The following is a 12,161-nucleotide window of genomic DNA, read 5'->3' as shown; positions in this document are numbered from 1 at the left end:
CCTGCTCACGCACTGTGGTCTGTACATTCCTGCCCCATCATACAGACCCCACAACAAGTAAATAAAGCTTCTGAAATTTGCAGAAGTTAAAAGAGTTCACATTAGGGGTTGGAGAGATGGATCTGCAGTTAAGAGTATTTGCTGCTGTTCCAAAGGACCTAGGGTGGCTTCCCAGTACCCATATCAGGCCATTACCTTGGCCATCTACACACACACACACACACACACCTCTACATAATTAAAAATAACTAAAAGTATACATTTTCAGATAGTATGTTAGGCTCTACGCTTAGAAAACATTCCCTGGTAACCTCTACTGATCAGTTCTGTCCAAAAAATGGTTAACTGGCTATTTTGAGTATTTTTTGTTTCCATTCTGCCTAAGTGGACAAAAGATACCAGTCTACCTACAAAACAAAACCCAGTTTGGGGACTCCAATGAAATCTTTTCACAAAGCCTTACCCAGTGCTTGCTTGCAGCTAACTCAAGAACCAAGTGTTATTAGCAGGCGTGTTGTGAGTCCGCCTTGATGCTTTAGTAGAGAATAATCTAGAGAAGGTACACGTTTAAAGGATGAAGCGGAGAGCATTTGGAGAAGGCAGGGGTGTGCCTTGTTCTGGTGGAGTTCCCTGATACCATCCTTACTTGTCTCTTTCGAAATCCTCCATGCATTTAGATCGAGTGGCAGTGGAGGTCCCAGCACACATGAGATGTAGTAAACATCCAACTTGCTTTTTTTTTTCTTTTAGGAAAAGAAAACCTCTTGTAAATAATGTATTAAGGGGTGGGGGCTGGAGAGATGTCTGCTCTTCTAGAGGGTCTGGGTTCAACTCCCAGCACCCACATGGCAGCTCACAACTGTCTTAACTCCAGTTCCAGGGGGCCTGGGCACCCTTAAACAGACATACATGCAGGCAGATACCAGGCACATGAAATTAAAATAAAATTACTAAGCACAAAAAATGCATATTTGCTGTGGAGAAATTCAGAAATATGAAAAGATATGAGGTAAATCCCTACAATTTTACCACACTGCTAACATTTGGGATGTTTTTCTAGTGTCCTCTTTTCCTTGTCTCAGAGAACAGCTTTCATTCTCACTGACATTGACAACCTGTTTCTGATTTTTAAAGGTACACTTCTCAGCCTTGCGAGATTGTGGTAGATTGCGGACCATTTACTGACAGAAGTGGGCTTTACGAAAGATTGCTGACGGAGTTAGAAGAAGCACTTGACTTTATCAATGATTGTAATGTATCTGTACATTCAAAGGAAAGAGATTCTACGTTGATTTCCAAACAAGTGAGTAATAAACGCTGTTCTTCATTCACTGTGAGCCTTGGAATGAGGCTGTCTTTCCATTGAGGCTGTTTGTTACACATCTTAGTTTATAGCTGTATTTTACTAGCTCTGGACATTTTTCATTGAACATGTGATCATGCCAGAGTTAAAGTTGGTTTTCATGACAGGCACTTGTTTTTGCTGTAGCCTTCCCAGCAGGACTAAGGGTTCCCCATCATGCCTGCTTCAGAAGGGAGTCCAGTTTGATTTGTTTTGCTTTGCTTTTGGTCAGATGTTAGTTCTTGATGAAATGCTTGCTTTGAGTTCTCCACTGTTTCCTAGTGTTGGTAACAGGAATAGGGCCTTTAGGACAAGGATCTTAATGCTCCACATGTGCAACAACAGCTGTGGCACTCTGCGCTCAGCTTATTGGAAGGGACAATTGGGGGACCCATTTGGCCTGCTGAGTCCATGAGGGGGCTCTGCAGAACGGACTTGCGTCTGACAAGGCCCTCCAATGATCCTGATGGCACTGATGCTTGACAACTAGTAACTACTCTCGGATCTTGCAGCCAGTTTAATAGCAGTACCTTCTTAATTTATAATTTATAAATTAATTCTAATAATTTATTATTATAATAATTATAATACTTATTTATAATTTATAAATTATTTACACTTTATCTTGTGGTTTAATTTTTTAAACAGCAATGTCTAAGTTGTTTTTTTGTTTTGTTTTTGAGTCTCACTATGTATCTCTGGGAACTCACAATGTAGACTGAGTGCCAGGATTAAAAGTGTCATCATGCCTTACCTTGTTTGGGTTTTTAATTACAGATCTTACTAAGTCCATATTCAACCCACTGTCTTTGCTACATATAAAACTGATAATTGCCCCACATTTTTCTTCAAGTCAGCTCTAAGAGCCAGCACAGGTGTAAATTGTCCAGCCTTTGTAGAGGGAAGTGCTGGTGCTGGCCTGGCCAGAATTTACCTGTGCATCTTACCATTTCATTTTAATACTCATTATAATAGGAAACATGTGTATGAGTGACTTGGGAGTATTTAGCATGAGTGCAGTTGCAGGGCAATGGCTGCGGTCTTTGCTAGTGAGGAAGACCCGCCTGAGCTGCTGCTCCGTAGCTCTCCACCGCATAGGCGCAGCAGCTCAGGCGGCTCTTCCCTCCACCAACCCAGAGACCATCCAGATGGTGCAGTTGTAGTGCTGATGAATCCTGCTTAAAGTGCAGTTTTAAAAATCTCATACAGTGCTTATTTTAGCTGCTATTTATTATTTTTGCTGGGAGAAAGGGGGATGGTTCATAGATCTGTGACACAGGTTGAGGAGACCTAAGCTGGCCTCTAATGGTAGGGTCTTGCTCTCCACACTCTTGCTGGGGTGAGACCAGCAAGGACCGCTAAAGCTTCAGTTCAGCTGTTTGAAAGTATGGGAAGCTCATCCGCTTTTGGGTTTCTTCACTTTTCTTGTAGATTCTCTCAGACTGCCGTGCAGTGTTGGTTGTTCTGGGACCCTGGTGTGCAGACAAAGTAGCTGGGATGATGGTAAGAGAACTTCAGAAGTACATTCGACATGAGCAAGAGGAGCTACACAGGAAGTTCTTATTGTTTACAGACACTTTGCTAAGGAAAATCCATGCTCTGTGTGAAGAGTACTTCTCACCTGCCTCACTTGACCTGAAGTATGTAACTCCCAAAGTCATGAAACTGCTTGAGATCCTGCGCAAGTACAAGCCCTATGAGCGGCAGCAGTTTGAAAGTGTTGAGTGGTACAATAACAGGAATCAGGATAATTATGTGTCCTGGAGTGATTCTGAGGATGACGACGATGATGAAGAAATTGAAGAAAAAGAAAAGCCAGAGACAAATTTTCCTTCTCCGTTTACCAATATTTTATGTGGAATTATTTTTGTGGAGAGAAGATACACAGCAGTTGTCTTAAACAGGTAACTGAGTCAGTGTCTGTTCCCTGTAGGGGAGCAGTGCAGGGAGAGTGTGACAAGCCCTCATACAGGTCTCTTCAATGTCCGTGTGTCACACAGGATGCCTATAAACAGTCACTTTCTCTAAAGGCTAATTTTGACACTACTGAGATTTTCGTTTTAAAGGATGCTAATCCACTCTAATTAATCCAAAATAGAGAACAGAAAAATAACCAAAAAACAAACAAACAAAAAAAAAAAAACCAACCCCCAAAAAACAAAACAAAACAAAACAAAGAGCTGAAGTGAAACATTTTTTGTTTTGTATGCTGGTGCTGGAGCCAGTGCAGGTGTCAGTCAGTCTTTAACTGACTTGGGCTTTTGTGTGAGCATCTCTCACACAGCTGTTTCTTCATATGCTTTTAGGAGACATTTTATCTGAGTACTGAGTGGCATTTTTTTTAAAGTATTAAATTTTTCCCCTTAAATATGATTGTGTGAACTATTCTGGTTTTGTAACACACAGGTCCTAAGTCCTTAGAACCTTCAGAGTGAAAATTGTTATTTATATACTTGAAGAATTGCTTGGCTTGAAGTTGGTCTGGAAAGATACCTAGTGCTTGGGAAGGGAAGAAGGGCTGAAAAGTTGAGGCTGATGACCAGTGGCTACTGGTTTAACCAGTCATACCATAAAAGAACACTTTTCATAAAGCCCAGAACATGAGCGAAGAGATCTTTCAGACTGATGAAGCTCCCTGGTTGGCCCTGGATGGTGTAGACCTTAAAGGGTAGAAGTCACGTGCCCCCTTTCATATGTCTTGCCTTGAGCATCCATTCATCTGTGTTCATTATATTGATCTGTGTGATAAACAGTGTCCTGGGCCCTTTGGCTGTTCTAAAGAGGACTCTGCTTGGGGCTTGTGCTGGCATTTGAAAAACAGGAGTATTTTTTGGCAGCCGAAGCATTCATGCTTTGGGATCTTACTATACCTCCAGATTGAAATTTAAGGTCACATGGGAAATTTGGAGGGAGATCTGCAGTTTAAGTTGGTTTATTAGACTGCATATTAAAATCTTCTGGGTTGGAAGAGGACGTTACAATGTTGTGAGGATACTAGCAAAGATGGTTAGTCCCTGTTTATATTCCTTAATAAGTTTTGGGTTTTCCTGGACATAGAACTGTGCTTTCTATACAAACTGTGTGACAGGTGTTCATTTAATATATGGTGGTTTGATTTTTTTTTTTCTTGGTAGATGCTTTATCATTTTAAAGAGGGTCCTTATTTTTTTGTACTTAAGGCTGTACTTTTCTGGGAGATCCATTAATTGGCCAAAGTTTGATCCCTGAGAGCCTTTTCTGAAAGTAGTCCTCTCTTTGGAGAAATTAAGCTTTGTTTCCTGAGGTAATTGGTCCCCTCCCCCTTAACTACTTCTTGAATGTTTAGGAGTTTTGCATTTTTTTGAGTAATGGGAAATCGACTGGAGAGCAGCCATCTGGCAGTTTTCAGTCTAGTGATTTTCTGGTCATTGAGCCTGGGCCTCCTGATGGATATGGAGTGAAATAACTTGAGGTATTGAATTAAACAGGACATTAAGGTTGGAAGGGAACTCACTGAGCATCTAATCCAACCACTCACTTCTATAGAAATGCCACAGGAGGAAAAGTGATTTGCTCTGAGTTAAATTGTCAGTGGCAGAGACAGATCTAGAATCCTAATACCCTAGCTCTAGGCTTCCATTTCTTTCTACAATGATAACACTCCTGGATGTCCTTGAGCAGCAGAACCTAGTGCTTACAGGAATCCAGCCAGGGACCAGGAAGCATATGGCTGGAGGCAGGGTTTGGTGAGGTGCGGTATTATTTCTTAGACTGGGGCATGGGCATTTCAGGGGTCAGAAGGTCGCTCTCTTGCTGTGGATAGCTGCCTGCCCTGGGTGCCATGGCTTGGGGACAACAGGAGTTTATCTTTTTCTTCCCCTTTAAAGAACTCATGCTGGGAACTGCTTGTGTGCTGTGCAGAGATGTGTCAGTTTCCATTCCAGAACTTTTAGCCAGAAAAAGTTGATCTAAAATCAATCACTTACTTTCTGTTGACTTAAGGATCGAGTTCATTGTGATCAGCATTCATGCGGTGTGGCTGGAGTTGGTGTTCTAGGATTCATGAAGAGCAGTCTGAGGCTGACTTTATGGCGTCTAATTAAATGGACAGTACAAGCTTTGTTCTAATAAGCTTTTAAGTAGGCTTAGCAAACCGTGGTGCATTCTGGAGCCTTTCCTCCCATCTGTTTAACAGGAAAGCCCTCGTTGCTGAGCGAGTGGAAGCTCTTCATACAGGCTGCTTGCTCTCCAGCTCCCAAGCCGCCGGCCACACTGCTCTGGACTGCAAGCACAGGTCATTCTTGCGTTTGCAGTTTTCCTTCTGTGTCCCCTCAAAACCTTGCTCACAGCACTGCATGAGGGAGAAAGGTAGATGTTTGCACCATCACAGATACTAGATACTAGTGTCACCCTGGTGCTTAAGTAAGTGTTCTCGGTCTGGCTTACTAGGATCGTGGGGCACAGGCATTGGACAGACCTGAGTTTGTGTCCTGTTTGTCTCCAGCTTCTCTCTCCCTAATACTTTTTATTCTGAACTAGTTTTAGATTTACAGAAGAGTTGGATAAGTAGAGCCCTGCATTCTCTCCTTGTTTTCCCCGTGATTGGGGTCTGTGTCTCAACCAGGGAACCAACATTAGTGCAGTACTAGGCCTGCCTTCCTGGCTTCGGCTCAGTTTTGCCAGTTTTCCACTCCCTCTAACTAGTGCTCCTTCAGTCTTAGCCATTGCCAGGAATGCACGATTGGCTCTATTCCTTCCTTTTGTCTGTTTTAGGGGGGGTGGCCTCACTTGATCCAGGTTGGCCTCAAGTCACAGGTGTGTCTCCACTGCAGCTTCCCTGTCCTCCTTCCCACTCCAGAGTTGTAGAACATTATCACTGGCCTCAGTCTTCTGTGTTATTTTCCTTGTTTCTGATGGCCTTGAGGGTCAGAAATATTGGTCAGGCATTTCATAGATTGCCCTCCATTTGGTCTCGTGATGGTGACTCAGGGTTAAGCTAGGGGTAGGGAATTCCAAAGATTACTGTAGTGTTAACACACCTTTCTGGTCACATTGTATTAGGGTCTGGTATAACCAGACCATCTTTGGTGATGTTCAACTTCTGCTTAGTGTCTGCCAACCTTCCCTGCTGTGAATTGTTTCCTGTTTCTTAATAAATGCCGGAATAAAAGTGGAAGCAAGTGCCCACGTCTAGACAGTGTACAGGAGGAGGGATGATTAATGCCTGCTTGGGGAGGTGGTGTATTTGTGCTGTTGTGTGCAGTTGTCCTTGCCTCTCACTCTGTTTGTAGTTATTGGGTCTTGTATGTGTCAGTGTGGACCATGTCTGGACTTTGCATTGCAACCCTGTAGTGTGTTGTTAACCAGCTGCCCAGCTGCTGTAATCTGGACACTAGGCACTCTTCGTGGGTAGCTTATTTGCTGCTTTACCCAGCATTCCTCCGTGTGAGCACTGCTTTAGCTGGCTAACAGATACCGTCACTGCTCTCACCTCTATAGGTTAATTTTACTGAAAATTTTTTTACATATAATTACAAGGCTCTTATACTTTGTTGCCAAGCCATTTTTTGCAAAGGTTTTTATACCCAGCTTATGGGCACGTATTTTGTAAACGTACCTAAGTTTAAAGCCTATGCATCTGCTTCCATAAAATACTAATAACATCTGCCCTCACTCTTACTGTTAGTACATGCCAGTGTACACAGAATTGTCTCTTTAGCAGTGCACTGTCCTTTAGCAGGGGCTCAGAACCTGGGCAGTCATGAAAGAGTAATGTTTGCTTTGCTTACATTGACAAGATAGTGTAAAGGTTAAGGGGCACTACTAGGAAAGTATTATGTATTTCAAGTACATGACAGACATTTCAGAAGTTTGAGTGTAAAACATGTTTGTGTCTGTATAATGTAGTGTATATGTTCATAAAACAGTTTTAGTAATCTAAAGCTGTGTGTCTTCTCTGTGTTTGCTCATGCCATTCCAGTCTACCTGGGAAGCAGCATGTGGCACATGTCTTCCCTCTGCTCTGAGTTGCATAGAGATTGAAAGCACATGTGTGGGCATTCTGAGAAGCAACTTCATAAGAAGTTTATGCTTCCTGAATATAATACAATTGGATTTAATGACTTTAAGTTTCATTTTCTTAGTAGTTTTTGTTGTTTTATGGAATTTTACAAAATTGGGGAGGATTTGGAAAACCTGGCTCCTGACTGTCATCATGTGGATCCAGGGAGAACAGTGGAGCTCAGCACACAGCTGTCAGCTCCCTTTCCGTGTCCACAGGAAGAGGCCTGCTCACCTGTTCAAGTTCCTGAGGACAGTGAGACACTACTGTCCTTGAAGCCTGTGGCTTAGGTTTGGGGTGTGGTTAGGCATTCTACACATTAGTCTGATAGAGAAATAATTTTCTGATTTATGTTAACACACATATGTAACACTTAAGTTTTGCTTATAAGATACTTTTTTATTAATGTGCATGTTGTTTCTTCAGCTCTGCAATTTGATGTCAGTATAATTAAAGAGAAATAAATTTCTATTACTATTTTCATTTCTCAGCTAATTGAAACCTGCCAGCTTGATAATTTGGGCAAAGTATATATTCTTAATTAGGAATAACGTGAATTGCATTTTAAAACATCCCATTACATTCAAATTGACACTTAGGTAAACTCAAACTAACAGTACAAGGTATTTCTCAGGTGATTTGTTTCAGCTTTGGGACATGCTGTTTTCACTTGACTCTGTTCTCTGTCGCTGACATAGTGTATTCATCACAATAATGAAACAGACCTTGGAACGGAAGCTTCTGATTCTGAACATTTGAGTCATTGAACCCAAGAACAAACTGGATAACCTGGCCGGGACAGGTTCTGGGAGCACAAGATACTCTACATGCCCATTTAGTTTTGCCAAGTCTTTGATATTCGCTTGTTTCATGTGTCAATTAAAAAAGAATGGTTTTACTTAAAAATGCAATTTTCTATTAGGAATTTATACTATGTAGCATGATTTCAGAGGGAGCATGTGGAGTCACTTAGATCAGGTGTGGAACCGTTTATCCTGTGCTGAGTCTTTGAATGTGGGTATTTTCAAATAGCTATAATGGCAGCACCGACTGTTAACCTTCGTTCTGTGTAACATGATCTGTTCTGTGGCTTTTTTCCATGTTTTAGTCAAAGGCCCCTATGGATTTCTGGTAGTATAGGTTAATGCCAAGGAGCAGGTGGGGAAGGGCCATAGCTTGGGGTTCTCTTGTGACAGTGCAGTGGAATGCCTTCAGCATTGCTGTGGACATTTTTTTGCCAAGGACTAAAGGATGAACTCTTTAATTTGTGGCCTGGAGGCCAAAAGAGGATTCAAATAGAGCTAACAGGCCCTCCTTTCTCAAGAGCTCTGCTTCTGGTGATCATGGTATTAGGTACGATGAGCAGCGGTGGCCCTGTTACCTATGGAGGAGCATGAGTGGCTAGACTGCACTCACTGCTGTGTGAGGGCCTCCAGAGAGGTGAGAGGTGTGTGTGTGGGAGCTGTTGAAGCCAGGCATGCCAGAAGTGTGTGGAGCTGAGCAGCTCCATCCAATCTCAGGACATCATCCTGTGAAGTCATCATCACTAAATTGAAAGTTGGAAGGAAAGTGACCCTTTTATTTGTCAGTGTGAGCCAGCCTGTGTTTGTTGTAGCAAGTGCCCAGATCTTTGTGGTCAAACATGGTTTTGTTTTTTCCTAAAGTTTTGTAGGAAGAAAAGACAATTGTCCTGGTTAAACCTTAACTGTCAACTAGACACACCTAGAGTCATCTAAGAGGAGGGATTGTCCAGATCAAATTGGTCTTGGGGATGGGAGGGATTGTCCTGTTAATTGATAGGAAGACCCAGTACAGCGTGGGCAGTACCCTTAGGCAGGGGAAACTGGACTGTAGGCTGGCGTTGTCCTGTGGTCCCTGCTGCACTCCTTTGGCTATGAAATAGGTTCTGTGCTCAGAGCTAATACTGAGTGGGATAGCAAGCCGGACTACTATCAGGCTCCTGCCCGAGTGAGCACTGGCCTGTCTCCCTGAGTGGCAGAATGTGACCTGGAATTGTGGACTTGTGAGCTGAACTAGCCCCATTTCTCCACACATTGATTTTGCTCAGAGTCTTTTATCAAAGCAACAAAAGTGAAACTAGAGTAACTATTTTTTTTAGGAATGTTGGCCTAACACAAGTGTGAATGCTGGACGTGCATTCCTATCTTCAAGGAGGCTGGAGACTAGATTTAGATGGCTCAGTGTTTCAGTACATACTACTTTTCTAGAGGACCAGTGTTTGGTTCCTATATTGGATGACTAATAATAGTCTGGGACTCTAGTTTCAGGAGTTCTGCTGTTCTCTCCTGGCCCTCAGGACACTCTGCACATGTGATGCACAGACATGCAGATACACACACACACACACACACACACACACACACACACACACACACACACACACACACACACGGTAGAAAAATGAAAAGTATTGAAAGTGTTTAACTCCTTGTGTGTCTTACATCCTTAGATTGATAAAGGAAGCTGGCAAACAAGATCCAGAGCTGGCTTATATCAGCAGCAACTTTATAACTGGACATGGCATTGGAAAGAGCCAGCCTCGAAGCAAACAGATGGAGGCGGAATTCAGAAAGCAAGAGGAGGTAATAGTGACAGCAGGGGTTTTTATAGTGTGCATGTGCGCGTGCGGGCACACACACACACACACACACACACACACACACACACAGAGAGAGAGAGAGAGAGAGAACCTCAGCTAGCAAATTTGTTCCCAGCAATTAACTTACTCGTCCTCCTCCCTCTTTCTCTTCTTGTTCCTTATGATAGATTATTTGTCTATAATCTATCTGCTGTTGTAACTAAGGTTCGCTGATATACTGAGAACTAGAGTAGCTTCTGGTGAACGAGTTTCTCTTACTGTCTTCAACAGCTCATTTTCCTTTATGGGATTACTATGGGATATCTACACGTCGTAGGAGAGTGAACCTGGAGGCAGCAACTACTGTGACCTCCACAGGCCTGTGAGCAACAAGCCAGAGTCTTTAGGGCGCCTTTTATGCTTTTAAAGGCCTGTCTTTGTGATACGCACAAAACCACATTTTTTTTTTTTTGTTCCTGCTCTTAAAAATCTTATATAGACAACAGCATTATAAAGAGACTGACATCTAAGTGTTCTGCCAGCCAGAGTGACTTCTGTAACAGGCATTTGGTTTTAGCATATTGTGAGGATTCCAGGTCTGGGGAGTTCAAGAACACCACATGCTATTTAACTTAGCCATGTGGGACTAGATTAGTTACTTCTTATAACTATGACAAAATCCCCCATAGAAGCAACTTAAGGGATGGTTTGTCTTGCTTCTTGGTCTGAGAGTATACTGTGGCAGGGAGGATCTGATGACAGCAGTGTGAGGCACCTGGCCATGTCACATTTGTCGTCAGAAAAGCAGAGTCGAATCCCTGTGCTCAGCTTACAGTCTCCTTTCTGTTGTGACCTGCACTCCAGCACATGGAACAGTGCCTGCATTAAAGGCGGCTCTCCCTACCTCACTTAAACTTCCTGAGAAACATTTTTTACAAAGAGGTTCCAAGGTTTGTCTCCTAGGTGATCTGATCTAAATCTCATGAGTTGACCCATCAGGATTAACGACCGTAGGAGGTAGTGTGATTAAATTTTGTGTGGAAACACTTGTCCTTTGTTTTAATCAGTTCTGTTTTCTTTACATTGAAAATTTCTCTGGTGCTGGAAATAAGCAAAGCTCTGCTTTGGGGTTAATTCCAAGTACACTGGAGAGTTTAGTGACGGAGCTTTGGCTTCTTGACAGAGGCCTGCACAGCTCGTTCTCATGGACAGTGTTTGCCACTGTGCAAGGCCACAGTAGCACAGGTCCCCAGGAGGGGCTTACTGTGTCACTTGCTTAGATACATTTGTGGTCAGCAAAGAGAAGCCAGCCTGAGGCATTCAGTGAAAACCCCCTGTCATTAAATCAAGGCCTATGGGCATGTGACTGTGCCCTCATTGGTTCTGTAACACTGTTATCTTCCCTGGGTTGACCTTAGGGATGTAGTGCACCTAGGAAATAGGTCACACATGACCATTGTTAATGATTTTATAATGTTTTCTTTGGGAACTTTCTTAGAATTGCTTTCATTGGTGAATTTTTTCAGGTACTTAGGAAATTTCGAGCGCATGAGACCAACCTGCTTATTGCAACAAGTGTTGTAGAAGAGGGTGTGGATATTCCCAAGTGCAATTTGGTGGTTCGTTTTGATTTGCCCACAGAGTATCGGTCATATGTTCAGTCTAAAGGACGGGCACGAGCACCGATCTCTAATTACGTAATGTTGGCAGATACAGACAAGATAAAGAGCTTTGAAGAAGACCTCAAGACCTACAAAGCTATAGAAAAGGTGAGATCAGAAAGTTAATAATCTTCCTTCTGTGTGCAAAAGTTTGATCTATAAAGTGCAGTGTCGGTGGTGTGTGCACATAAGGAAGCTGAAAGTAATCACAGAGAGCTGGGGGTATTTTATAAAGTACAGTCGTGGAGGAAAGGTCCTGTGGGCCATTTGGGAAGGGTGTCTGAGGAAGGGCACTGTAAGTGTGGACTGAGCTGTGGCAGGAGAGTGATAAGGCATCTGCTTGCCAACAAGAGACCAGTAGCATCCTTTGTGTGTGCATGCACAGTGGCAGACAATCCTTGTTAGTGTTGTTGTGTGGTGGCAGCCGGGAGGATTCTGTGGAGAGTGTCTCTGCAGCAAATAGCTTTGGAGTTCTGAAGTATGGAGAGAGGGTTGTGTCACACAGCATATATCAAAAGT

The 12,161-nt window shown here is 42.9% G+C and overlaps 1 protein-coding gene across 4 annotated transcripts in view; it reads left to right on the top strand.

Moving 5' to 3' along the window:
- The window catches only part of DICER1 (dicer 1, ribonuclease III), a gene marked incomplete at its 3' end in the record, with an annotated part of 61,274 nt that overhangs the window by 24,990 nt on the left and 24,123 nt on the right, over positions 1-12,161 (top strand). For 3 of the 4 annotated variants that reach the window (XM_080933913.1, XM_080933912.1, XM_080933911.1), the window contains 4 exons: positions 1,135-1,303; positions 2,774-3,246; positions 9,853-9,985; positions 11,508-11,750. In XM_080933913.1, coding sequence (XP_080790039.1) covers positions 1,135-1,303; positions 2,774-3,246; positions 9,853-9,985; positions 11,508-11,750 — 1,018 coding nt within the window. Of the gene's footprint in view, positions 1-1,134; positions 1,304-2,773; positions 3,251-9,852; positions 9,986-11,507; positions 11,751-12,161 lie in introns of those variants that run through there. The other variant, XM_080933914.1, reaches the window with a different exon arrangement.

The sequence above is a fragment of the Micromys minutus genome (assembly GCF_963924665.1).
Source record: "Micromys minutus genome assembly, chromosome: 1".
Lineage (NCBI taxonomy): Eukaryota > Metazoa > Chordata > Mammalia > Rodentia > Muridae > Micromys > Micromys minutus.
This window is presented reverse-complemented; position numbering and strand designations above follow the sequence as displayed.